This window comes from Armigeres subalbatus, unplaced genomic scaffold, assembly GCF_024139115.2.
Source record: "Armigeres subalbatus isolate Guangzhou_Male unplaced genomic scaffold, GZ_Asu_2 Contig41, whole genome shotgun sequence".
In the NCBI taxonomy this organism is placed as follows: Eukaryota; Metazoa; Arthropoda; class Insecta; order Diptera; family Culicidae; genus Armigeres; species Armigeres subalbatus.
In genome coordinates this window covers 382,288-409,986 of record NW_026943162.1, presented here as the reverse complement: position 1 = coordinate 409,986, position 27,699 = coordinate 382,288, and the positions used below count along the sequence as shown (strand labels likewise).

The 27,699-nt window shown below is 39.3% G+C and overlaps 1 protein-coding gene across 1 annotated transcript; it reads left to right on the top strand.

Moving 5' to 3' along the window:
• The first annotated feature begins 10,144 nt into the window (after positions 1-10,144).
• On the top strand, positions 10,145-26,952 carry LOC134204123 (uncharacterized). The gene is made up of 4 exons (XM_062678955.1): positions 10,145-10,271; positions 10,347-11,258; positions 22,967-24,551; positions 26,531-26,952. Exons 2-4 carry the CDS (start codon positions 10,416-10,418, stop codon positions 26,950-26,952), a joined length of 2,850 nt encoding a protein of 949 aa, XP_062534939.1. The 5' UTR covers positions 10,145-10,271; positions 10,347-10,415.
• The last annotated feature ends 747 nt before the right edge of the window (positions 26,953-27,699 follow it).

Sequence of the window (27,699 nt, the reverse complement as noted above, 5' to 3'; positions counted from 1 at the left end):
GTAGCCATCGGGAAAGTAAGTACAATGCTTGTGCTATTCGTCGCGAATAAGTACAGAATACTGCGCGTCATTTCGGTCGTCCTAAACGCGTTTTTCCACAGTTTGCTTATGCCGTATTGAGTAGTGTCCATGCTCGGTTCATAGACACATCGAAAGATCTGGTATCGTTATACTTTGTGCGATCGAGAAGTAAATCAATTGATATACGTTTGATCGTGTTCCTGCTCGGTGTGCAGGAAGCAAATTTGTACTACTTATCAGAGTGAATCCAAATCCAACGGTACCTAATAATCATGCCTGTGGTTTTTGTGGAGACACAGAGATAAACACGGTCTTCAAATAGCAAAAACCACCTACTAATATTCCTCCCCTCTTCCTAACTGACTACAAGGACGTGGCCGGCGCCGTCATTGATCATTTGAACATTTGGGTTACTGAAACTTGCACACTGAAAATGCTTGAACAATCTCAGTTAATCATTCAGTTGATTCCTTGTGCAATTTCACTGAATCTGGTCAATCACGAAGTAGCAACCATAGATATGTGTAGTCAGGCAATGCTAAAGCTAAAATCTATATAATGAAAATGAAATGGTCTGTGTTCGTATCCGCATAACTCGAAAACGGCTGGATGGATTTTATTCAGTTTTCGACGGGTTTATATGATATTTCCTCAATCGAAAATCATTAGTGAAATCATTTGTTGAGAAAATCGTGAAAAACTAAAATTAGGATTCGTATGAAACTCGTTCAACTGTTTTTTTCGTTTGTCTCAAATTATGAGTACAGCATGTTTTCCTACAGTTAGTGTTGTGTTGATGTTGACTCATTGTCAGAACGTCAGACGATACTGATTGCAATTTCCATTTGAGAATGTTTCTGGTGAGAACAGTAGGGGAGAAGCAAACGACGTTAAGGTCACTCCTGACAGAATCCAAGTTTCAAAGTGCTCGCGTTTTCGGGGGCACACCACTCGATACGGAGGCGGCGGACAACTGCCATTTTTGTTGATTCAGCTTTGCTGCGTCGCAGCATGCGCGAACAAATAAAAATGACAGTTGTGCGTTGTTTCCGTATCGAGTGGTGTGCCCCCGAAAACGCGAGCACTTTGAAACTTGGATTCTGTCAGGAGTGACCTTAAACACAGAAAGTATTCTAATATAAACCTTATTAATACTAGCTAAATATTAACAGTCCCGTTTAATCTTCTGTTTGGCGTTATGATTTTGTTGGCGAGTTTTTATCAATTGATAATTTGAAAGTTAGACCGCGTGTGAAAGTTGTTCATCCTCGATGTTTCGAAAATTTGATTCCCTCGTCCCTACAATGCACAGCTCCAGCATGGACAATTGGACATTTTTTTTTTTTTTTTTTTTTTTTTTTTAACTAATTTTATTTGTTAATTATCTAATACATGCATTCATCTCTTAGACTAGGTGTTCCGTGTTTTCTTAACACTATCATCCTTATTTGCTATGTTATATTTTTAGTTATTATTAATACATTTCAATTGCCTCTGGCAGTTAGGAATTTTCCTCTGGTTGAATTGAACCATGTAGGAATTACAATGTTTTAAACTTAAACTAAACTTAACCTAATTTATACTAAGGGTACAAGGAGCTAATCGTTGCAATAGAAGATTGCAACGATTTTTGTCTAAAATTGGAAATTATTTTGTTGGACATTTGTTGCAATGTCTCAATATTAGAAATTCTATGAAGTTCATTGGTACTATACCACGGAGGCAACTTCAGAATCATTTTCAGAATTTTATTTTGAATCCTCTGAAGTGCCTTCTTTCTGGTATTGCAGCAACTAGTCCATATTGGCACAGCATACAACATGGCAGGTCCAAAAGTTTGTTCTTAAGACAAAGTTTTGATTTTATGTTTATAAGTGGATATAGACACTTAATAGCTTTGGCTTGAAGGCCTTCAATGTGATTTTTAAAAGTTACTTTTTTGGTCCACCAGAAATCCTAAATATTTGGCTTTGCTAGACCAATTAATCGGAACCCCATTCATAGTGACAATATGTCTGCTAGAAGGTTTCGAATAAGAAGCTCTCGGCTTATGTGGAAAAATTATAAGCTGAGTTTTGGAAGCATTCGGGAAAATTTTCCATTTTCGCAAGTAAGTGGAGAAAATATCCAAACTTTTTTGCAATCTACTACAAATGACACGAAGGCTTCGCCCTTTGGCTGAAAGGCCCGTGTCATCTGCAAACAAAGATTTTTGACACCCTGGTGGTAAAACAGGTAAGTCAGAAGTAAAAATGTTATTCAAAATGGGCCCCAGTATGCTGCCTTGGGGGACACCAGCCCTTACAGGTAATCTATCGGATTTAGAATTCTGATAGTTTACCTGCAGTGAGCGATCTGATAAATAATTTTGGATCAGTTTAATAATGTACAGAGGAAAATTAAAATTCATCAATTTTACAATCAAACCTTCATGCCAAACATTGTCAAATGCTTTCTCTATACCAAGAAGAGCAACTCCAGTCGAATATCCTTCAGATTTGTTGAGCCGAATTAAGTTCGTAACTCTTAATAACTGATGAGTGGTTGAATGCCCATGGCGAAAACCAAATTGCTCATCAGCAAAAATAGAACTGTCATTGATATGAACCATCATTCTATTTAAAATAATCTTTTCAAACAGTTTGCTTATTGAAGAAAGCAAACTGATTGGGCGATAACTAGAAGCCTCAGCTGGATTTTTATCCGGCTTCAAAATTGGAACAACTTTGGCGTTTTTCCATTTATCTGGGAAGTATGCCAATTGAAAACATTTGTTAAATAAAGTAACCAAAAAGGATAAAGAGCTCTCAGGAAGTTTTTTGATAAGTATGTAGAAAATACCATCATCACCCGGGGCTTTCATATTTTTAAATTTTCTAGTAATAGATCTCATTTCATCCAAATTAGTTCCCAACGAAGGGTCAAAAACATTATCTTGATTGAGAATGTCTTTGAAGCTCCGTGTAACCTGATCCTCAATTGGACTAGTGAGACCTAGACTGAAATTATGGGCACTCTCGAACTGCTGGGCAAGTTTCTGAGCCTTTTCGCCATTTGTTAATAAAATTTTATTTCCCTCTTTAAGCGCTGGAATTGGCTTTTGAGGTTTTTTTTAAGAATTTTTGTTAATTTCCAAAAGGGTTTCGAACTGGGATCCAACTTCGAGACATTATTCTCAAAGTTGGCATTTCTCAGAATAGCGAAACTTTTTCTAATTTCATTTTGCAAATCTCGCCAAATAACTTTCAACGCGGGATCGCGAGTTCTTTGGTATTGCCTTCGCCTCACATTTTTAAGACGGATCAGTAGCTGAAGATCGTCGTCAATAATAATGGAGTTTAATTTAATTTCACATTTAGGAATTGCAATGCCTCTGGCTTCTACAATTAAATTTGTCAAAGATACGAGAGCATTATCAATATCACTATTGGTATCGAGAGGAATATCAACATCAAAATTCCTATCGATATACGTTTTATATAAATCCCAATCAGCTCTATGATAATTGAAAGTAGAGCTGATTGGATTATAAATGGCTTCTTGTGAGATTTCAAATGTCACAGAAAGGTGATCAGAGTCAAAGTCAGCATGAGTTACCAATTGGCCACACAGCTGACTTGAATCCGTTAAAACCAAATCAATTGTCGAAAGATTTCGAGTGGATGAAAAACAAGTTGGGCCATTGGGATATTGAATAGTATAATATCCCGCAGAACAATCTTCAAATAAAATGTTGCCGTTGGAATTGCTTTGAGCATTATTCCATGAACGGTGTTTGGCATTGAAGTCACCAATTACGAAGAATTTTGATTTGTTGCGAGTCAGAATTTGAAGATCAGCTTTCAACAAATTCTTTTGCTGCCCATTGCATTGAAAAGGCAAATAGGCTGCAATGAAGGAAAATTGACCAAAATTTGTTTCAACAGAAACTCCCAAGGTTTCAAAAACTTTGGTTTCGAACGAAGAAAATAATTTATGTTTGATACGTCTATTAATGACAATGGCGACCCCACCACAGGCGCTGTCAAGACGATCATTTCTGTAGATAAAATAATTTGGATCTCTTTTAATGGAGAGTCCGGGCTTTAAATAAGTTTCTGTAATAATGGCAATATGCACATTATGAACTGAAAGGAAGTTGAATAATTCATCTTCCTTACCCTTTAGAGAGCGGGCATTCCAATTTAGAACTTTCACACAATTATTTGGATCCATTGAAACGGAGTCCGATAACAATTTTGTGTGTGTACTTTATACCAACCTGAACAGCTTCAGGAATGGTATTTGCTTTGAACATTGCATCAATCATGTGATGCAATTGTTCAGTTAAAAAATCAAAATCGGAAGCAGTCATGCTACCTGAATCGGCAACATGACCGTTATTTTCCGTTGGGACATGGGTATAAACCTCATTTTGAGAAGAGAAATTTTGTCTACCAGCAGCGATGTTTGCATACGTGGGCATATTCGAAAAATTGGAATTTACGGAAGTGCTTGCTACCCGTTGACGAGCGGCAAAATTTGTTTGTGAATTGTGGTGGGTATGAATTGCTCGACCGGTAACTGGTTTCGAAATTTGAGCGTTTGAAAAATTTCTACCCGTCGAATCTGGGATCCGATTGGAATTTCCCGTCATCAATTTTGCACGGGAATTCAAAACTTTTTTGCGTGAAGGGCATTCCCAGTAATTGGATTTATGATTGCCCCCACAATTTGCACATTTAAATTTATTGGAATCTTCTCTCACAGGACATGCGTCCTTGGCGTGCATTTAGCATCCATGTGACAATGTTTGGTTCCATGACCCCACTTTTGGCACTTACGGCACTGGGTGGGGTTTTGGAAATTTCCCCCAGGCCTGCGGAAATGTTCCCATGTAACACGGACATGGGACATAATACAGGCCTTTTCCAAACTTTTCATATTATTTAGTTCACTTTTGTTAAAATGAACTAAATAAAATTCTTGAGAAATGCCCCTCTGGGGAGTACCAGAATGGGATTTCTTTTTCATCTTAATTACTTGGACTGGTGAAAATCCAAGTAATTGAGAAATTTCAATTTTAATCTCATCCAGTGATTTATCATCACTGGGGAGACCTTTCAAGACGACTTTGAACAATAGCTCAGTTTTGTCGTCGTATGTGAAGAATTTATGGCGCTTCTCAGTTAAATACTGAAGAAGACGTTTGCGATCGTCAAAGGATCCCGGCAAAACGCGGCAGTCACCCTTCCTAGCAATCTGAAATGAAACCTTGATCCCCTGAAGGTTACTCAAAATCTCATTCCGGAAGCCAGTAAACTCGGTAACAGATACCACAATTGGCGGAATCCTTTGCTTTTTCGCATGAATCGAATCACCTGGGCTATAGGTATATTCGATTTGCTCAATTTCATCATTAATCAAATCGAACTGATTGCTCAGTTCGATTGGAGAAGAATTATTTCCGATATTAGAGTTAGAAGGAATATCTGAATTCTCCAGCTTCCTTCTACTTTTTCCGCGCTTTGGCAGGTCTTGAAACCTTGTTTCTTTGAAGGAAGTGGAGAATTCAGAGACTCCCCCTTCCTCTTGTTTTTATTAATGCTCATGGCTGAGCGTGGAGACGTGACCTTCTAAGAGGTTTTTTCCCAGAACGGTGTCCCTGCAGGATTACCACCGCTTGTCGGAATTTTACTTCCGCAAACTGGTCCAACGTAAAACGAAGGCACGGGTCCTTGCAAAGATCGTAACGGGATCAGTGGGTACAAATAGCACTAAGAAGCACCGTTGAAATTAAAATAGCTTCGGGTAGTATTAAAAACTTCCTTCCGCAAAGAGAGAAAGAACCGCACAGCACGAAAGCACGATGCGGTCTGACAATTGGACATATTGTGAACCTTCAAGCGGGCAAGGATGTTTGGTACTTTTTTTCACTCTATATTGAATTTTTAAATATAATTCAAAATTGTTTTTTATTCTTATTTTATTATTTATATTCTTGTAAATCTTTTTCAAATAACATATACTTGGGACATGCCATTCTGAAGATTTGGTCTGTTTGTTGACTTTTAGTCAATTATTGTGATTACGGTAATGAACTTGACTTGAGAAAGAAAAAAGATAGCTGAATATATTCTAAGCTATTCTTCCAAATGATCAGATGTCGACCGATTTTTAAATGTTGACTTCCAAACGACGAAATTCTCTAGATTTATTGAAATCAATGGCATTTTTAGTTTATTTATACAGTCACTCTCAAAATTGAGCGTACAGCATGGATTAGATGAATATATTCGAAAATTCCAAAGGAAATTAAATTGTTGGCTCGGTTGTTTTTAATGCATTTCAATATTCATCCCTTCTTTCAATGTATGCGTACATAAAATGGTTGAAATTTTTTCTCTTAAGTTCATTTATTTGAAAATAATCTCAAAATACGCCTATTAGATGTGACAAAATTGAGCGTACAGCGAACTTTTTTCTATGAAATTTCTTATTACAAACACGATTAATGTATTTTAATATTGTTTTTTCATGATTATATTTATAATAATAAACATCCGCTACTTAAACATTCAATGTTTTGAAATTAAACCATGTTTTAATCAAAATGGCGAACAAGTAAGATGTATAAACAATGCTATTTAACAATTCAATGCTGCTGGGCAAAATAGATGCTTTAAGATATGGATTTCGCCGGCATCGTGTATTATATATGATAGATAATCGAAATCGAGCGAGACATACGATAAATTTGGGAAAATTCAGTCGGTAAATGATGAAAACAGATGTAAACATACAGAGAAAACGACAAATGTTGGGAATGGCATATTTCAAATTAAGTATAACTTTATTTAAAAGTCGATGTATAGGTAGCTTATAAGCTCAGGACACTCATTAATAATAATATTAATAAAAGAGCAGCACACGGATACATTATAAGATGTCATTTTATATTTGAAGACTCAGTCACCGTAGGAACAAATTTGGTTGAATCATTTAAATTCACCAAGATATCATTAAAAAAGCTGCCGAACTCTTAAACAAGTTTATTTTTACTCGCCACATGGAAATCATCCAATTGTATCCTTTATGGTAACAGATCGTGGAGTTTAATACAAATTTAATTATGAAATTACGATTTTAAGCTATCTTTTCAATATTCAATCAGAAGTGCTCTACGGGATTGAAAAGCTGTTTTTATGTTCGGTACCTTAACATTCACCTTGTACTTTTAGAATTTAACTGTGAATGATTGGATTCAATAATATTACTCTTATTGATAGACCTGAGACAATAATCGTGCTTAAAAACTAATTTAAGTTAAAGACATACTAAATTTGAATTATGTCATTCCTAACATTTGTCGTTTTCTCTGTATGTTTACATCTGTTTTTATCATTTACCGACTGAATTTTCCCAAATTTATCGTATGTCTCGCTCGATTTCGATTATCTATCATATATAAGATACGAAGCCGGTGAAACATACAAATTAAAGTATCTTTTTTGCATTGAATTGTTAAATAGCATTGTTCTTACCTCTCACTTATTCGCCATTTTGACCAAAACATGGTTTAATTTCAAAACATTGAATGTTTAAGTAGCGGATGTTTATTATTATAAATATAATCATGAAAAAATAATATTAAAATACGTTAATCGTGTTTATAATAAGAAATTTCATAGAAAAAAGTTCGCTGTACGCTCAATTTTGTCACATCTAATAGGCGTATTTTGAGATTATTTTCGAATAAATGAACTTAAGTGAAAAAATTTCAACCATTTTATGTACGCATACATTGAAGGAAGGGATGAATATTGAAATGCATTAAAAACAACCGAGCCAACAATTAAATTTCCTTTAGAATTTTCGAATATATTCATGTAATCCATACTGTACGCTCAATTTTGAGAGTGACTGTATATGTCTACTTTTATTGTTAGTTATCAATATAGCAATAATAATCCAACATTTTTATTCTGAGAAGTGATTTTTTGTAGATACTTGGGTTGTTGTGCATACAATTTGTCATCAGAATTCGATACACTGAATTTATTAACACATCTCACACCCATATCAAAATCGGGAATTTTTATTTCTGACTAGTCGACCCGGCAGACGTTGTCCTGCATAGTAGGCGAAAATGCGCGTTGTGAACTGCCCTTGCGAAATTTCCATACAAATCTAATTTTTAGTTTTTCACGATTAACTCAACTTTATTCATAATTTTCGCAGGAAATATCATATAAACCCGTCGGAAACTATAACGAATGTAACTTCTGAAGGAATGAATAAAATCCCTCCAGCCGTTTTCGAGTTATGCGGATACGAACACAGACCATTTCATTTTTATTATATAGAAGACTAGTCGACCCGGCAGACGTTGTCCTGCATAGTAGGCGAGAATGTGCGTTCCGAACTGCCCATGCAAAGTTCGCATAGAAATCACAATTTTAGTTTTTCACGATTTGCTCAACTTTAGCTGTAATTTTCGCATTAGGAAATATCATATAAACCCGTCGGAAACTATAACGAATGTTTCTGCTGAAGAAATGAAAAAAATCCATCCAGCCGTTTTCGAGTTATGCGGATACGAACACAGACCATTTCATTTTTATATATAAGAAGACTAGTCGACCCGGCAGACGTTGTCATGCATAGTAGGCGAAAATACGCGATGTATACTGCTCATGCGAAATGTACATACGAATCTAAATCTTAGTTTTTACGATTTAATCAACCTTACTCGTGATTTTCGCATAAGGAAATATCATATAAACCCGTCGGAAACGAAAACGAATGTGTCTGCTGAAGAAATGAAAAAAATCCATCCAGCCGTTTTCGAGTTATGCGGATACGAACACAGACCATTTCATTTTTATATATAAGAAGAAGAAGAAGACTAGTCGACCCGGCAGACGTTGTCCTGCATAGTAGGCGAAAACGCGCGTTGTGAACTGCCCATACGGAATTCTCATACAAATCTTTATTTTAGTTTTTCACGATTTACTCAACTTAACTAATAATTTTCGTATGAGGAAATATCATATAAACCCGTCGGGAACGATAACGAACATATTTGCTGAAGGAATGAAGAAAATCCATCCAGCCGTTTTTGAGTTATGCGGATACGAACACAGACCATTTCATTTTTATTATATAGAAGATATAGAAGACTAGACAAACCTGCCCGATCCCCCTCAAGTTGTTCTTTTTCTTTCGGTCAAACTGTCAATTGTTAGCCTCGCACTCTAGATCAATTTCAGTTCGAACTTGGTAGTTTTCTTTAGAACTCATGAGAACGTTGCATTTTGACAATTTTTCAACTTTCCTCGTCAAACTGACCTACTGTTAGTATACATAAACACAGCTGAGCCCAAGACGATCCGATTAGTTAGGAAATCTTGCAAATCGGTCCAACCGTTCGCGAGTTATATTGCCTCAAAGAAAACGCAAACTCATTATTATACACTGGATTCTGTTTTTACACGATTCACATTTTCTCAATTTTCCACTCATCCTAAATGTTCAACGTATATTAATAATCATGTGATTTTTCTTTGATTTATTCTGGATTTTTTGAAACATGTTGCGAAGAGTTTGGTGGCAAATTGAAGTCACACGATCAAAAACACGAGCGAAAAAAATTGTGTAAAAACAAAATCCTGTGTATATAGAAGAAGATTTTCATTAGCAAAAAAGCACAGAAGTTGATTTTATTTTACTAAGTCGACCTCAGGCCATTAATAAATAAGTAAAAAAAAACATGTAATTGGTTTAATTCCCCAATTTCCATGTGAAAATGATGCGAATTAATATGTATTGAAGTAATAAAACAATAATTTCAGTTCATAAAAATGAATAAACTGAATAAATTTATTCGGTTGCTCCGTTATCGAAAATATTTTTAGTAATAGTTTTTTAAATATTCTCCCCTCAACAGAGTCTGATTGTTTTATGAAAATGAAACAAAATAACACCAACACTATTCATGAAGTGACGAAACCCAAAAGGGAGTTTCCTACATGCGACCAGATGCGACCTAGCGAGAGCCGGCAAACCTTTCAGCACACCTTGACCGTCTTGAACTTGTTTTGGGGGTTACCATGGTTTCAGTTTACAAACAAACGAGTGTTCAACGAGGGCCAAGTACCTATACTCAAGCATGGAAAGGCGATGCTCAGGAAAATGCAACTGCATTCGACCGTGAAAATATCGGCTACCGTATCCTGCTGTCTATAAACTATTAAGCACCACCACCCAAGGTAATATTTCAACTGTAATAAATTTCCCCTCGTATCTTTTGATTCACCTGGTTATGTTATTGTGCTATCCTTTAGTGTTGTGTTTGAATCTCAAATGTACCCGAGCGGTGGCAGCGGTAGCACGTGCTTCATACTGCGTCTACTATGGACGACGAGGCGACAGAAGCCTTCAAGGATCTGTACAGAGAAATTGATAAGCTGTACTATCCATCGGTAAATGCGCCAATTTCAAGAATTGGCATTTGCGGCGACAGTGTCCACGATAAAAGTGAGTTTGTGTTTAGAGATGAGGACGTTGATGACCTTATTGAGTACTCGAAAAAGTTCGTTGAAAAAACTAAAAACGAAATTGGATTATCTGAGATCGTACATTCACATGAACACGGTGTGCAATGTGTGAGAAGTGAAAAGAAAAGCAATAAGAAAGTGAACACGCCACCAAAATGGATTGGTGGCAATACAACTAAGGAATCAGCGGGGGCAAATTGCGCCACCGCGATTCAAATCATCAAAAAAGTTCCCAAAACGCAAACCAAATTGGTAACTTTGAACAGCAGCAAGCCTTCGGAGAAAAATCAACTGAATAATCAACGCCCTTCGGCTGAGATGAAGAAGGTGAGGAATGTTGGCGTGAATATCAATTTCATAAAACAAAAGACTGTCAACCGAACCAACAATAATGTGCTAATTGCGGAGCCAAATTCTTCGCGTACGCCACCGATCATCAAGAAGCCTGCTACTCCGAAAACTTCAGGAAAAATCTACCGATTCTACTCCAGCAAACTTAGTCCTTCCCAACTGTGGGAACAGCAGCACCCAGAGCTGTCGTACGAAAGTTCCGAACGAAGCATCTTTCCCAAACGGATAAAGAAAAGTGATATCATTGCGGAGCAAAAACGGCCAGCGGAAATTAGTCACAGCAAAGAGTTGAAAATTGTACACCTATCGGAAGGACTTTCAAGCTGCACAATCAATGAGAACGCAGAGGTAAGGAGCCAATCATTAGTAAGCATTTGTTCGAGTTTCATGATTTTTCACAATTTTCGTGCATTAAAAATAGTAAAAAGGATATTGTATTTTCATTCTTGCATATATTAATTGCATTCATTCATATATTATCAAAGGGGCTGTCCATAAACCACGTAGACTCTTGAGGGGGAGGGAGGGGTTTCGAAAAAGTCTACGTTAGTCTACGAAGGGGGACGGGGGGGGGTATACCAAAAGTCTACGTAGACTTTTTTTTTTATTTTTTTGGAAAACAATTTATACAGAAGCTATGTGCAAAGTTCACTTGTTCGATTTTTTTAGGATCTCCCCAAAAAATTTTGCAAGACTTCATCGAAATAATCTAATGAATTTCACTGAAGTAATAGTCTGAAGTATGGATTAAAACTATATGGATATTCCCAGGAAATTCTTCTGTGCTGAGCAGGAAAATTCTATTGGATTTTATTGCTAATTTTTTTTTCTAATTTTCCTCGTGATTCTTTATAATTTTCAAAATTTCCGCGAGAAACCCTTCACTGGAGATTTTCTGGGAGGTCCCCGGGATTTTTTTCTTAATTGCGGCAATTCTTCGGAATTTTTGCGAGGAATTCTTCGGATATATAAGCGAAATTCTTCGAAATTTCCATAGGAAATTCTTCGTATATTATAGGTCAATTTCTTCGGGAGTACTAGTACAAATTCTTCGGAATGATCGATGCAAAATATTAGGAATTTCCAAATAATCTGTTAAAAATTTCCACCAGAAATTATTTGAATATCCCACCAAAAACTCTTTGAGTTTCCGTAAAAAAATGTTTGCCATTTTTGTAAGAAAGCTTTTGTATTTTTTTTGAAAAATTATTCGAAATTTTTACGAGAAATTCACCAAGATTTCAACCGAAAATTCTCTATAATTTCCACCGCAAATTATTCGGAAAAGTCTTTGATAGACAAAAAAAACCTCAGGAAATTGCTCCAAATCTGCAAGCAAGAACGTAGGAAACCATTCCAAAATTCCACAGGAAATACTTCGGAATGTCCATTTAAACATAAAATTGCCTTGGAAAATAATTCTAACTCTTCACGGAAATTCTGAAACTTCTTCGGTTTTATACAAATTTGAACCGGCGTGAATAATTGTAGGTCAGATGTGTGACAGATTTTGAGCAGTGGCGCGCCGAAAGTGTCGGCAGCGGTAGTGCACACCTCTAGGAGGAATCGAATTCAACAGAAATTGAGGTTTGGAGGTTTGGTTTCAGGAGCAGTGGACAGAGGATTAAATTTGATTTCGATTTTGATTGTCCAATCACATATGATGTTTTGTAAAATTTGAAAAGTCTACGGAGACTTCAAGGGGGTGGGGGAGGGGTTTCGGAAAAGTCTACGAAAGTCTACTAGGGGGAGGGAGGGGTTTGAAAATGTGAAATTTCAGTCTACGTGGTTTGTGGACAGCCCCAAACTTGTTTGATTAAGTTTTGGCGAGCTTTTCTACCAATAAATCCAGCTGTGTTAAAACAAGTGTTTTGGCAATAATACAGGAACGCAATGACCAACCCAAGCAGCACACTTGTCATAATAGAGCTAGGGGCAAACCAGAGTAAACGGGACGAGCGATGCGATGCGACTCACGTAAAAAAAATATCAACAGGCTGTTAAATTGCACTGTCGCGTCGCGATGGTGACTATGGCATACACTGAAAACCAAAACTACCCAAAATTGGGTTGTTTGCACTCAATAACCCAAATTTGAGTAAAATGACTTTTCTGGCATTAGGTAGTTTGCCTTTAATCCCATGTAATCAATTTACCCAAAGCTGAGTTTAATTTATCCAAAGCGGACCTTGATCAACTCAAAATTGAGAATATTGAATTTACTCAAATTTGGGCTATTGGGCTGAGCAACCCCGGTGAGGTGTTTGCATCTAGCTCTTGTTTTGACATCAATCATGGGAAAGAAAGGGAAAACTACTTAAATTTGGGTATTTTTTTTCTGCGATATTCTCATCAGTGCGTATATCAAACTCAAAGTTTGGGTTGATTTATCTGTCCGTGTAGGTGCACACTTAAGAGCTGAGCAGAATGGATACGTTTGCGTGCGTTTTGACAGTTTTACCATGGGAAAACTGTCAAAACGCACGCAAACGTACCCATTCTGCTCAGCTCTTTACTCACGATGCAGTTGCGACATCCGGAAGTGTGAGAAAATGCGATTGTCGCGAGACCTCAGTTCGGTTTTCAACAGGATCTACAATATATAATGATTCTTCACCATCCAGAAGGGATGCCAAATGTTCCGTATGAAACGTTTTTGGTTCGTTCGGAAAAAAGAGGGGCCAGAGACGAGTTCTTAGTGAAGCGACTTCAAGGGGGTGGGGGAGTAGTATCTAGTAGTAGTAGTATATTGAAGTAGTATCTTTTACTCAAATTTTGAGTTGTCCCGTTTTTAATGAAAATTAGTCGGATTCGACTCAATTTTGAGTAGTTCATTTTTAGAGTGTGTATATTACGGTGATGACGATTCATCCGGAGCGCTTCTGCTCTCGGATGAACGTATAGAGGAAGAACTTGATGAAGGAGAAGAACTGCACAGTTCTCCATCCGTTTACGACAGTGGCGCAGCCGTTAGCTCTAATGTTCCACCAGGAATTTGCAGGAAAAGGCATTGTTTACGTTTGCGACATTGGCCCTTATGAAACAACCGTGTCGAATTATCCCTTTTTTTCAGGAAATTTTCAAAGAAAAGGCTCATGAAAGAATTAAAGGAAGCTGTCGAACGAAATATTTTTTTCGAGGGCAGGTAGCTCGACTCTCAGCAGATCAAGGCTTAGGTGACACTCTTCGTCATCCACGTACAAGTACGATGCGGGAAGATGTGTCTGACTCAAGGAACGAGTCCTTTTGCTCTCTACAATGAATATTTGGACTTTAGGTACCTTGAATATACCGGAGTGTGTACCTACAGAAGGAGAATCGAAATCGACAAGCGAGCCTATGAGTTCTGGAAGGAAACTATAGTTGCCTCATTACAGCTGGTCAATTCGGCCGATGAGCGAGCAAAATTTGGGGTTTTCCGAATCAAGGCAGGTGCTAAGCTCCGCGAAACATTCAACACGACTGAATGGACGCCCGGAATGCCCGATGAGCGTTCAGAAACCCAACGCTATAGCGCGGTTGGACGATTATTTCGGGTCCAGAGCTTATATTTTATCACAGAGAGAAAAGCTCATGAATTTGTGTCAGTCACAAACCGAATCGAGCATCGAATTCGTCCGTCGAGTTGCTAATGCAGCAAAACTCTGCAACTACGGTGTGGACGAGGAAATGAAGGCGGTTGTAAGAGTGATCACAAAGGGTGCTAATGATTGTAGGATACGAGTGTTAGCACACAGGAACTGGGTCAGACATGGTACTATGAAAGATCTCATTGACCTAGTACGTGATCGAGAGTTGGAGAAGGCGAACGAGGAAGAATTTCAGAGGGCACAGAGCCATTCCGACACGGCAACTCTCGCACTGGTTTCCAGGAGCCCTCAGCAGGTGCACGGAAGTACATGAAATTTCCGCGGAAACTGGCGTGGTATTGGACACCCACGAGGCACTGGTGGTTCTAGAAGTGGAACGAGATATTTCAATCAAGGTGTTTTGCGCAGCCAACGTCGTACTACCTGCTGGAGGTGCAGCAGTGTATATCACCAACATTTTTCATGTCCTAATGCCGACAAACTATGCCATACGTGTGGACGAATTGGGCACATAGCTCGTGTTTGTTCGGCACCTAATGAAAAAGCTCAAAACAGATCGCGGAAGCGACCAGCCGACCTGGAAGATCGTGGTGATCCAAAGAAAATTGCTGCTATTGCAAACCCATCGGAGGAGCAGGAGATTACCAATGAGGTACGGAAATCAGAAAATCCAGAGTAGCGCAACAAATCCTAAAATATTTTTTTTCTCATTTTAAAACGGCGGGGCTTGATGTTCTCGAATCAGTCAGTTCTAATAGATTTCCTCATTTGTTTAATTTTGGTACGATGAATTGGAATATATAAAAGAGCATTGCAAATAAAATAATAAAAAAGAGATATGAATTGAATGTAGTACGTTACTGGTATATACATTATTATTGTTATATGTTTTCACGAAAACCCAAAATATGATGATATTAGGATTTGTGTAATAATATGAAATAACGTTCATTGAAATTTATTATTTTCATTCTATCAATCCTGCTTCTTCATATTTCTTGGTAGTTCATGAATAATAACGTTGCTACAGAATGGTTTATTCGATAAATTCGCCAGAAAATGAAGAAATCGTGTAACTTTCAGGACTCACCACCCAAGTCTCAAAATCTTGAAAGCATTCAAAGAATATACAACGTACAGAATCACAGCACTCGGACGAGGTCAACTGGCATGTCCCTCTTCAACGCAAAGGTGGCGGGAATAAATGTTGAATTTATGATCGATTCAGGTGCCCAAGTGAATACCGTGACCAAGTTGTCTTTCGATAAAATAACTTCCGACAATTTTGCATCCTCGAAAATCATAACAATGAGTCCCAAAACCGATCGACCACTAAAGCTATGGCTCCAATGAGCAGATAAAAGTTATTGCTGTATTCTCATCAGGTTGTTCATTTCTGAAGATCGACCAGTGATGGTCGAAAAGTTTTATGTTGTGGAGGAAATGCGAGCAATTCGGTACAGCGTGCTAGATATAGGAGTAAATGTTCCAGTATGTTTAGAACAACTGCCGGAGCATGAGCGAACAATTTGTCATTTGAAACCTGCAGCTCATCTCTCAGAATTCTTCAAATTCAACATCCCTCCCGTTACCTTGACAATACGGAAATGCCATCGTCACGGAATGTGTACCTGTACACCCACATCCCAACTGCATTCAAGGAATTGACCAAGCAGAAACTTGATGATTTATTGTCCTCGGGAATAATCGAGAAAGTCACACCGGGCATGGATCGCTCGTTTTGTTCGTCATTGCTTGTAGTGCCTAAAGGCAAGGATGACATAAGATTAGTAATAGACTTGAGAGGCCCTAACAAATCAGTTCATAGAACACCGTTCAATATGCCAACTTTCGAGTCGATTTTGATGAAGCTTCATGGTGCCACATGGTTTTCAACCGTGGACATGAAAAGTGCATTCTTTCATATCGAATTGGACCGAAATTCTCGTCATCTAACTAACTTCTTCGCGGACGATGGTATATACCGGTATAAAAGGCTACCATTTGGACTTTGTAACGCTCCTGATATATTTCAGGAAGTGTTACAAACTGTCATACTTTCCGGATGTGAAAGGGTAATAAACTATCTGGACGACATCATGATCTTCGGCAAAACCAAGGAAGAACACGATAGAAATCTTGAAAAGTGATGAAATGTTTGAAAAACCACAACGTACAGATCAACGAGGAAAAATGTAGATTTGGGAAACAGTCGATCGATTTCCTAGGATTCGTCGTATCTGCGGAAGTCTGGAAATTGGCAGAGGAAAAAATTGTTGCACTCAAGAACTTTCGGAGCCCAGAAACCTTGGCGGAAGTTAAGAGTTTCTTGGGGTTGGTGAATTTCATCGAGACATTTATTCCTCACCGTGCACAACGGACATGGAGATTGCGAGAGTTGGCGAAATCGGGAAGGTTTTATTGGGACTCGGAACTAGAAGAAGAATTCGAATACCTTAAAAATGATTCATGGAAAGCAATAACTACATTAGGCTACTACAGCAGATATGACGAGACTAAGTTGTTCGTCGATGCGTCGACATATGGATTAGGAGCCGTGTTAGTGCAGTTCGACAAGGAGAATAATCCACGTGTTATTGCTTGCGCATCAAAAACCCTCACTATTGCATGAGCATGAGCATGAGCATGATTGACCGCCCACGGTTGCTACTCCGTTATTGCCAGGTCAGCTGTAATTACACAGGGAACCAACAGATGACGTTTGGGACTAACGTCATCTTCAATGTGTAAAAACTGGTGACCCAATATAAAGCAATACCAGCGCCGGCCGTGTCCGAATGCAGGTCAATTAAGGAATGGGTGGGAAAATGTTGACGTGATACTCGCTTTGATGGAAGCCGACGAGTCATCTGCACTTCCACGAGAAATCACTGGGATGTTGGATATATGGGGTAGGGCATGTAGCAGGGCTCGTCTTGGTAAACGGTATGCTGTGTATAACGTGTAGTTTGATTATCGCACACTAATTAGTTCAATTACTGACCGCACTAAGTAGAACAAAATTCCGTGATCTCGAGACCGTTCTGTTTTAAACAAAAACGTCCGATCGCGCACTTAATTTAACTAACTTAACGCACAAAGCAGAACAAAGAACCGTGGTCTCGAGACCGTTCTACTTTCAAACGAACACTAGTTTAAGAACTTTTTCACCTTCATGGTATCACGACGAAGAAAAAAACTAACACAATGCAGGTTCGGTGGCTTCTGTATACTGAGAATCGCGCTTCTACGACCGAACCGACGCGCACTAATGAACTCTATCAACTTTTATTAATCACCTGAATTGTCTCGCAATTAAGAGAAAATCTCGCACAATGTAAGCTCAGTAACTTTTGCATACCACGAAAGGCGGCACTTCAACCGCATCGACGCACACTTTAACACGATCAATTAATAAATTAAGAAGAATCACGATCCAAGATCTTCGATCATTTTTAAAACGACGATCAATGCCTTAAAAAACATGACCTCCATGACCGATTGCAACAAAAAAAACTAGATGAAGTTCCATGTAAAACCACTGAAAATTAGGTTTTAAAAATTCAGTTTAAAGAAAAGGCGTGTAGGTAGGGTAAATGACCCAATAGTGGAGGAACTAAGCACGTTCCACCACTGTTTGTTCGCATGCACAGAAGCTATAATTTATTTCGCTTACCTAAATTGTGCATTCGAAAGTTCCTCTTTTATATTTTTAGTAGAAAATATTCCGATGGCAGCAGCTCCTGTCATTATTACCTAAAATGAATCCTCCAATTATTGGTGCAATGTTCCAATAGTTGCGATATTTTCTTATTCGTGTTCCTATAGTTGCGAATCTCATTATTTTCATAAGGGACTCGCAACTATGGGAACACTACCGCAACTATTGGTACAATGCAGAGAATAAATTACAGTATTTCAGTGATATTTTACCGATTTATAGTAAATCCAAAACAGTTTTCAGCTCTTTCACTTAATGACAGGTCAACCAATTGATAAACAATGTGGGTTGCTGCGTTATTTGCGTATATTTGATAAAAACTACACTACCGCAACTATAGGAACACCCACGACTATCGGATCAATTACCCTAGATATTTAAATATAAGACTGTGACCGTTGAAAATATCTTGGAGCTTGCAAGAAAAAAAAAACACTCGTAACAAACAAGAAGACGAAGAAATCTCTTTCCAGCTAGTGTTAAATATATGAAATAAATATGTATACTTAGTAGTTGGAAATTTAACTCTGCCAACTTTTTCTTTTCAAATCAGAGGCTCGATATAGAAATTAGGCATAATTTGGATATAAGGCATACATTTGTATTATTACATACCATTTCATCATTATCATCAACCTAACTGGTAGCATCCTATCGAGTTTTCGCAACAGATCTGGCATAGATGACTGCATTATAAGACTGAATTTGACCTTGACGACGTCAAACCGTCATTTTATATTAACAACTGCTATTAAGTTTATGTTAGGCAATTGCAATTCATTTGTATATAGGGTCCCCAAATAAGCTAATGGAGTTATCTAGAGGTTACATGTTCTGACGCAATTTGTTACGTCGATGGGCATACTGACAAAAAATATAACCCTGATTCATGAGAGGTGCCAAGCATAGTAATAATCTATCGTTATTCTTGTGAGAGTTGCTAGGTATTAGGGAGAATAGGGAAAGTATTGGTAGAGTTGCAATTCATTAGTATATACTGTGATCGATAGTTAATTGAAGTAGTCATCGAGTTCCATTGGGTTAAAGGGAGGTGGATTTAGTAATGTGGTGTACTTACCGGGGCAGTGACTTAGGCCGGTGGGTCGTTACCTGTACCTTCATGGCTCCGGGTGGTTGATCCGTCGCTTGCATAGCCACTGCTAGAACAATGCTGTTTGTTTCTGCCTCGAAACTGCTTTGCTTCTGCTTGAAACACTCTTTTATATCGATGACTTCCCGCTCCACCTTCCATAATCGTTGTAATTCCGCATCCCGTTTATCCATCCTTTTTCCTGCAGCTGCTTGAACTAGGTTTCTTCTTCTTTTCTTCATTGAGGCTCGCTTCTTCCTGATGCTGCCACCAAAATCTATTTACGCTACCATCCGACTTCCTGTCATGTCGCCTATACTCCTCCGAGTGATCCACTGCAGATATTCTGCTGAGTCTAAGCACGCACATGCACCATGAGGACCAATAAGTGCAGCTTCTCCATCAAAACCCTCACTATTGCAGAGCAAAAGTATCCCCAAACGCATAAGGAGGCTTTGGCTGTTGTATGGGGAGTCGAGAAATTTTCAATGTATTTGATGAGCATAACGTTCACAATAAGAACGGATGCCGAAGCCAACGAATTTATATTCGGGGGTCTTCATAGAATTGGCAAACGAGCAGTAACTAGGGCGGAATAATGGGATTGCAGCCTTGTGAAAAGAATCCCAGGAAACCTGAATCTGGCCGATGCACTTTCCAGACTTGTTGTACAGAATCCACCGAATGTATCATTTGACGACGAAGCGGAACACAAGCACTTGCTTTACTTTCTCGACGCAGGTGCGATGGAGTTGACATGGGAGGAAGTAGAATCATTCTCAGAACACGATGACGAGCTGCATAGCGTTAGGCTGGCGCTTGAAACCAGATTGTGGGACACCGGACTTCGACAATATGAATCGCAAGCTAAAAATCTTCGTACGCTTGGAGATTTGGTGTTCAAAAATGATCGCGTGGTTCTACCACTAGTATTGCGTCAAAGAGCTATTCATTCAGCCCATCAAGGCCATATGGGCATATCATCCACAAAGCGAATAATGAGAGAATACTTCTGGTGGTCTGGCAAAAGTAGTGAAATTGAGAAATACGTGAAATCTTGTGAAACTTGTTTGTTGTTGTCAAGAAAGAACCCACCAATTCCCCTGACGAGCAGAGAACTACCCAGAGGTCCCTGGGAAATTCTGCAGATTGACTTTTTCACGGAAAAAGAATTTGGATTCAGGGAGTTCCTGTTTGTAGTTGACACATACTCCAGATACCTACATGTTACGGAAATGAAAAAATTACAGCAGAATCTAATATCGAGGCCTAGAATAAGATCTTTTGTTGTTTGGGGTACCCGTTGGTCATACAAAGTGACAACGGGCCACCTTTCAAAAGCGATAAATTCATCAACACGTGGCAAAACAGAGGAATCGCAGTTCAGAAATCGATACCTTTGACTCCCCCAATCCAATGGGCGATTGAAAGGCAGAACCAAGGTGTGAAAGAAGCACTGGCTGCATCAAAGTTGGACAGCTCTAATTGGAGATTGGCACTCAATAATTATGTTCACAATCATAACAAGGTTAGACCTCTCTCACGGTTTGGAGTGACGCCGTTTGAATTATTAGTCGGATGGAAGTTTCGTGGTACGTTCCCCTGTCTGTGGGACCGTCTGAATCTTTGACCGCCAAAGAAAGTAGTAGTGCGTGTCATGCTTAAAGGAAAATTAAATCTATTGAAAAGTAGGATAGTTTAAAGTCAGCGTGTAGTTCTTTTAAACGGAATTGTATACCCAAGCAACCAGAAGTACTGATTAGATGGAATGTTTTAGCTTAATCAGCCCGAATTTTAAGTAATTTTGTGTATGGTGGGAGCGCCAAAGGGAACTTTGAAGTTCCGTTAAGGAGCTTGGAACTGAATGTAAACCAAGAGAGAATCATTTGGTTCAGTTAGGAACAAATTTAAGTTACTCATTGTAAAGCCTGTCCACGTTAAATTTCGGACACTGAGATAATGTCCAATTGATTTGTAGCCATTTTATCAATTTGGACAAAATAAAAATATGCTGGAAGTATCACATAAAGCGAAGAGATTCAGCTGTCATGTAAATTGATCTTCTCAGTGGTTTATGAAAATTTTCAAAAATCGCATTGGATGATGGGTGTCCGAAATTTAACGTGGACAGGCTTTATTGTTTAATTGTTTATTCGTCTTCGATTGGATCGTACAGACTACTCTTATTCTAAGTTCCTTATTCTAGATTTGAAACAATACTTGGACACATTAAAATCAAACAAATTACAAACATTATTAAAAGCTCTAAGGCAGGAGCTAAAGGGATTATTGTATCCGTACGTTGTTCGGTGGGTTGGGACAGCGAGTAAATCAGCGTGACGCAGGCTATGGCTAGGTATGCTCAACTGTACATCCACGAGCAAGTCCGGCAGGTATGGTATGGGCCTTTTCTTTTACGGTACCCGGAGCGGAAGCTCGGAGACTGCTATCGTTCACAGGACAAAGGTTCGACAGAGAGCCCATCTCAAGCCAAGAACCAGCCGGGGGCCAGCAAAACGTACCATCTATGCACACAAAGCCCAGCGACACCATTTTGCGTATCCGCCGATGCAAAGCGACTCATCTGTTGAATCCCAGAGTCATCGTTAAACGCCACGCCGTGAACCATTCCGACGCCGAATACAGCGAACCGAGCAACGATTCCGGTAAAGGGACCCAGTTAGCATCCAACCCCCAACCCCTCTGCGAACGCCGGTAGCTACGCCCGTTGTGGAACACAGTTATCCAATCAACGAGTCCGGTAAAACCGTCAACGTCGAATACCGCCAAACGTAGAGTTTTCAACGAAACGAGCACCACCGAAGAATGGCGATTCGACTTTCGGACTGGGAAACCTCCCACGCCGTGCGATCCCACCTGGACCGGTCATCACCGTGTTTAACGGATCATCACCATGTTCAACAAATCCAATTACCACATCCGCCGGCATCCCGGCCAATCGAGCAGCCAATTCCTCCGGTAAGCTCGTCGAAGTTCCAGAAATCGAGTTGTGAACAACGGAGCAGTGGCCTCCGACTTTTGGGGTCTCCACAAAATTTCGGCTCCGGGACCCCCTTCTGACTAAATCTGGCCTTGATTCCCGACATCATGTTCCCGTGGCGATAATTATAATTGCATTTTGTTCTAAGTAAGACGTCTATTTCTTTGTGATTATAAGGTTTCAAAACTGTGCTCTGAATCTTGCAAAGCTCTCATTCTGATTCCCATTTTTTGGGCTTCACCTTCACGCATGGGCGCCAAGTAGGAAATGAACTTCTCGGCTCCAGAATTTGTTCAGGTCCAATATTTCGAGCTTCATGCGCCAACCTTCTTGGTGAATCATCACTCGAACAGGTTAGCACCTCAGCAAAAAATGCCATTTGCCCTGTCAGCATACGACCAAATTGGGATTGGGTAGAGACAGGAGTTGCTGAGTAAGCGGCTAAGGACTATTTATTCTTCCAGGTGCGCAAGTCCTATTGATGATACGCATTATACAGTATTTAGCATGCCTTTCTCCGCATCGGGATTTTGTTTTTTACAATATCTTATGGAAGGGCACCGACAAAACGGGTAACAGGGTAGTATAATAGAATTCACGCAGATACCAATATTTATGTATATTCAAATATTGCTTAATTTCTTTCAATTTCAGCCCCCAGCACAACCCGTAGAGGAACAAAGAAACGATCAAAATGAGGAGGAAACAGTGAATAAACCAACTATAACGAAGCACGTGATTCCAGTACTCAGTATCAAAGGAGATTGGAAAGCCAGCTTACAGGTTCAAGAAACATGCAGGATCAATATTTCGGATGCGACTAGAAGTGTAGATGGGCAACGCAAACCCAATAACTTGATGTACTTAGAAGTGAAACACGGCAGCATGCAACTACCCAAACAAACCCAGAGTCCTCCAGATGATGAAAAAATGGATAACATTAAAGTTGATTCAAAAGATGCTCACAAAACGCTTGAACCAACAACTGTTATTGAAGAAAATGAGCCGATTGATTCAAATGTGAATCGCTACTTACAACCGTTCCTCAATATACCCAAACCACTAACAAATCCAAGCAAGAAAAGGTTTCATGAAATTTTAGTTTCTAGTTCAGATGATAGCCTGGAAGGAATCATACTGGAATCAGATTCGAGTGATAGTGATACCGCAGACGATTTGCAAAGCTTGTTGATTCTTCAGTCCACAAAAAAGCCCATCGGTAAAGGCAAACAGGTAAAAAATGTGTGTTCAAAAAAGTACGATGAAGAATTACCCCAGCGGTTGAATGAAGCCGTTGCGAAAAAATCCATCAAACTGCAAGTACCTTCACCACCATGCATGCTAATAAGTCCTCCAAAAACACCTCCAACGAAATCTGTCGTTGATGATGACCCCACAATCGATACATGCGCTGACATGACGGGCCCTTCGAAATTTATTGAAAATCTCCGTATCTGGAAGTCGGCCATTCAAGTACAATCGGAGAACATGAAGCTTGGAAATCAGTTAACGGAAAATTTAGACATCCTAAAGCAGAATATGGAGGTAATTGCCGGGGAAACGCAAAACATCACACAAATCACACGCAACTGTGAACAAAATCTTAAGCAAATCGAAACACTGAAAGAGCGTTTCACGAAAAAAATGGACGGTACGGTTTTTAAGAGGAGTCCACCCGATCATCTTGATCACTTGAAGCCGCTTTCAAATGCTGAGTGCAGTTTTTTCAGTTGTCATCCCGAGCTAGATACATTGGATCGAGAACCAAGCTTCGACCAGAGGGCTTTCCAACGAGCGGTTTTAGAGCAGAATCCAAGATATTCGAAGACAATCCAGAAGATTTGTGAAGATGGACGGAATCGAAGCTTCAAGAGAGCTCCCACTTCACTGCGAGGAGTTGCCGAACGTGCTGCCCAAAAGTTTCTCCAATCATGTAGCCGCTCTGTTAGCAGATTCAGCTATAGTAATGTAGCTCCTTTAATGGGTTCATTCAGCATGCGATCACATTCGCCTGGTTCAGTGGCCTCATGGGATGGATCAAGCGGTTCCGAAAGTGCTGGCAGTACTGATGGTAATGTGAGTCTAAGCTCAAGTTGGATGATTGGCGATACTCGTCAAAGTGATGGGTATTCCAGTTCTGCTTCATTGAAAGCTGATGATTTGAGTAGGGAGATATGCAGCATATCGGACAAGTCATCCGATGGTTTCACGAGAATTAGAAAATCCCTATCCGATGAAGGTGAGGTTTTAAGTCAGGGAGAAATCAGGTAGAATAAATAATAATAAGCTAATTTTTCGTGTTGTTCATTTGGAAGAACGTCATTTACATATGAATCTAAGAACAATTTGCTTTGTCCGAGTTTTTTTTGGCTTCAGTAGCAAAAAAATCGCCTTGCCGTTGCTGCCTTGAAATCGATACACATATGGTGTGTTGGGACCTGATATTAACGACATTTTCGAAAGATAATAAAGATCTGGCCGGCTCTGTTGAACTTCTATAAAAAGCTGCAAGTATCCGTAAACAGGCCCTATCAAAGCGCACTAGCGCACTTAGTCCTGGTGTTGGGTGAGATTTTAAACAAATTTGACCCGAATGAATGAGCATCTGAATATAGCGGCGGAAGCTATGTTAATATACATAATATAATATAATAAAGGGACAGTAGGGGCAATATGAACATACGGGGCAATTTGGCCTTAATTTGGCCTTTATAGTATTTTTTTTAATTATTTGCCATAGGACCTTTAAAAGCATGTTTCAAAGTTATCCTACTGTGAAAATCTTATCAAAATTCGATTGAGAAAGGAAAATAATCCAGAAATAGTGAACTTCTGCCACTAACGGAAAATTGTTATAAGATTTGAGATTCCAAAATAAGCTTTTGAAGAATAACAACCGGCAATTCGGATAAAACTTACATAGAAATGGATGTTCACACTATCGCTGGACATTTTGTGCACGTAATTGAGATCATAATAAACTAAATTTACATTAAAACAAGATTTTTTCACTTCTGTTCTGTATGGGGCAATATGGAAATACTGCTCCGAGCAGTCTTATTTCGTAATCTAACCTCAAATTTAAGTTGTCAAAAATTAAAAACATCAACAAGGTTTGTCTATCATCATGGTACGGTGTTACAAAAGGCGATCGGAACGGAAGAAATGGTCACAGGATAACCTGAACCGGGCCGTTGAAGTGGTAAAAATTGGCTTATCAATTCGGCGTGCTGCAATCGTTTATCGTATTCCAAGAGCAACTTTGCTCCGCTGTATAGATGTTGTTCATCCGTCGCAGATTCGTCACCTGGGTGGGTTTTCATGAGTGTTTACGGCGGAGCAGGAATCGGAACTGTTGAAGTATATCCTGTTCATAGAACAAAGTTTCTATGGAAAAACAATTTAAGAAATACGACAACTGGCCTTCGATTTAGCCGAGAAAAACGGTATAAATCATCCATTCAACAAATCCTTTAAGCTTGCTGGAAACGATTGGTTAAGTGGATTTCGCAAGCGCCACCCACAAATTTCACTAAGGTCACCGGAAGCAATTTCGGCAGCTAGAGCACAAGGGTTTAACCGTGTAGCTGTGGGAAAATTCTTCGATTTGTTTGAAGATACCATCCGTTTGAAGAATATACCGGATTACAGAATTTATAACGTAGACGAGACTTCCATCGTTCCGGTAATACATATTTTAGTTTTGTTGTCCATTGAGACAAAAATTACTTTTTTCTTCTATTCTTTCTTCTCTAGGTCCAGTCCAAGCGTTCCAAGGTGCTAGCTTTACGGGGAAGGCGGCAGGTAGGCTGTCTGACTTCAGCTGAAAGGGGAGTGTTGAGCACTGCCTGCATGTGTATGTCAGCAACCGGACACTTTGTACCACCTTTTGTGATATTCCCACGAGTTAGGATGACAGACAAGCTGAAGCTAGGTGCTCCTCCAGGGACTGTTTTTTCCTGCAATCCCAGCGGTTGGATGACAGCGGAGGGCTTCAACAAATGGTTTGAACATTTCATCCGGCATACAAAACCGTCGGCAGAGGATCCTGTTCTGCTGATACTCGACGGTCATAGCAGCCATACAAAAATCTTGAATTCATTGACCGAGCGAGAGAATGCAATGTACACGTATTAAGCTTGCCGCCCCACTGTAGCCATAAATTACAGCCCCTGGACGTAAGCTTTATGGGACCATTTAAAACATATTTTTCACAAGCCATCGAAAACTACCTGAAGGATGAGCCAGGAAAAGTGGTGACCTTAAATGAAATGAGTTCTCTATTAGCCACGGCATACCATCGTGCTGCGAGGTCGGAAGTAGCGATCAGTGGATTTCGTAAGACCGGAATAGTTCCGTTCAACCGATTTACATTTTCCGACAGCGATTTCGTTCCAGCTACTGTTACGGACATAGAACTCTCGGATTTTATGGAGAACAGTGTTATAGATCCAGAAGAAGCAACCGCTCTCATCGATCCCGGTGCCAGATCGTCTTTCCCAGCACCCGCCAATGCACCTTCGCCAGCACAGATGGTGTCGTTATTTGAGCGATCTACGAAGTTTCCTAAGTTTTCCATTACTGATGACGAAAGTCCGTTTTACGGGTTCGGTCCAGAAGAATACGTCACATCTTTCTAACATGCTGATTGGAACCGGATATTCACAGTCATCGGTGTCATCCTTGTCACTCCGGCTGTAAAGAGGTTCTTTCACTTCGCCTCGCTTCGTCCGTTACTAAATTCGCGCCACGGAAGAGAATGTGAAAGGAAAACAGAAAAGGCATCTATTCTCACATCGAGCCCGAATCGAGAGAAAGTCCTCAAGACATTGCAGGCCAATAAGAAATCAAGCAGATCGAAAAGTCAACCAGCTCTAAAATTCAGTCCGAAAAGAGGCGCAAAAACAGGATAAAGAGAATTTCCACTGACAGTCTATCCTGTCAGTTCTTCATTTGAGGGCAAAAAATGGAACCAGTGTCATTGTTGTCATACTTGGTCCATACTTGGATGGAAACATGTGTCCATGTTGAATGAAATGTTCGTTTCAATCTATAAATTCGATGTAATTTCCGAAAGTTTTTTTTAATTAAGGTGATTTAATAATCAATGTGGTGAATTTTAAATTCACCACGGTTTTCTACCCTATTATCAAAGTGCAAATCTAACAATTTTCGTACAATGCTGAAATTAGAGTCGATTGTTTACATAAGTAAGCAGACGATCCGAATATTTCATTCCACATAGGTTGTGGTTCTCTAATTCGACTCTTGAAAATCATTAGAAAAAGCCAGGTCTCCAAGATGGCGATTTGTGGCTTTGTTGATAACCACCTTAAACAATGTTTTTAATTGAACTAGCAATTTTCAATTCAATTTTATGAAATAAA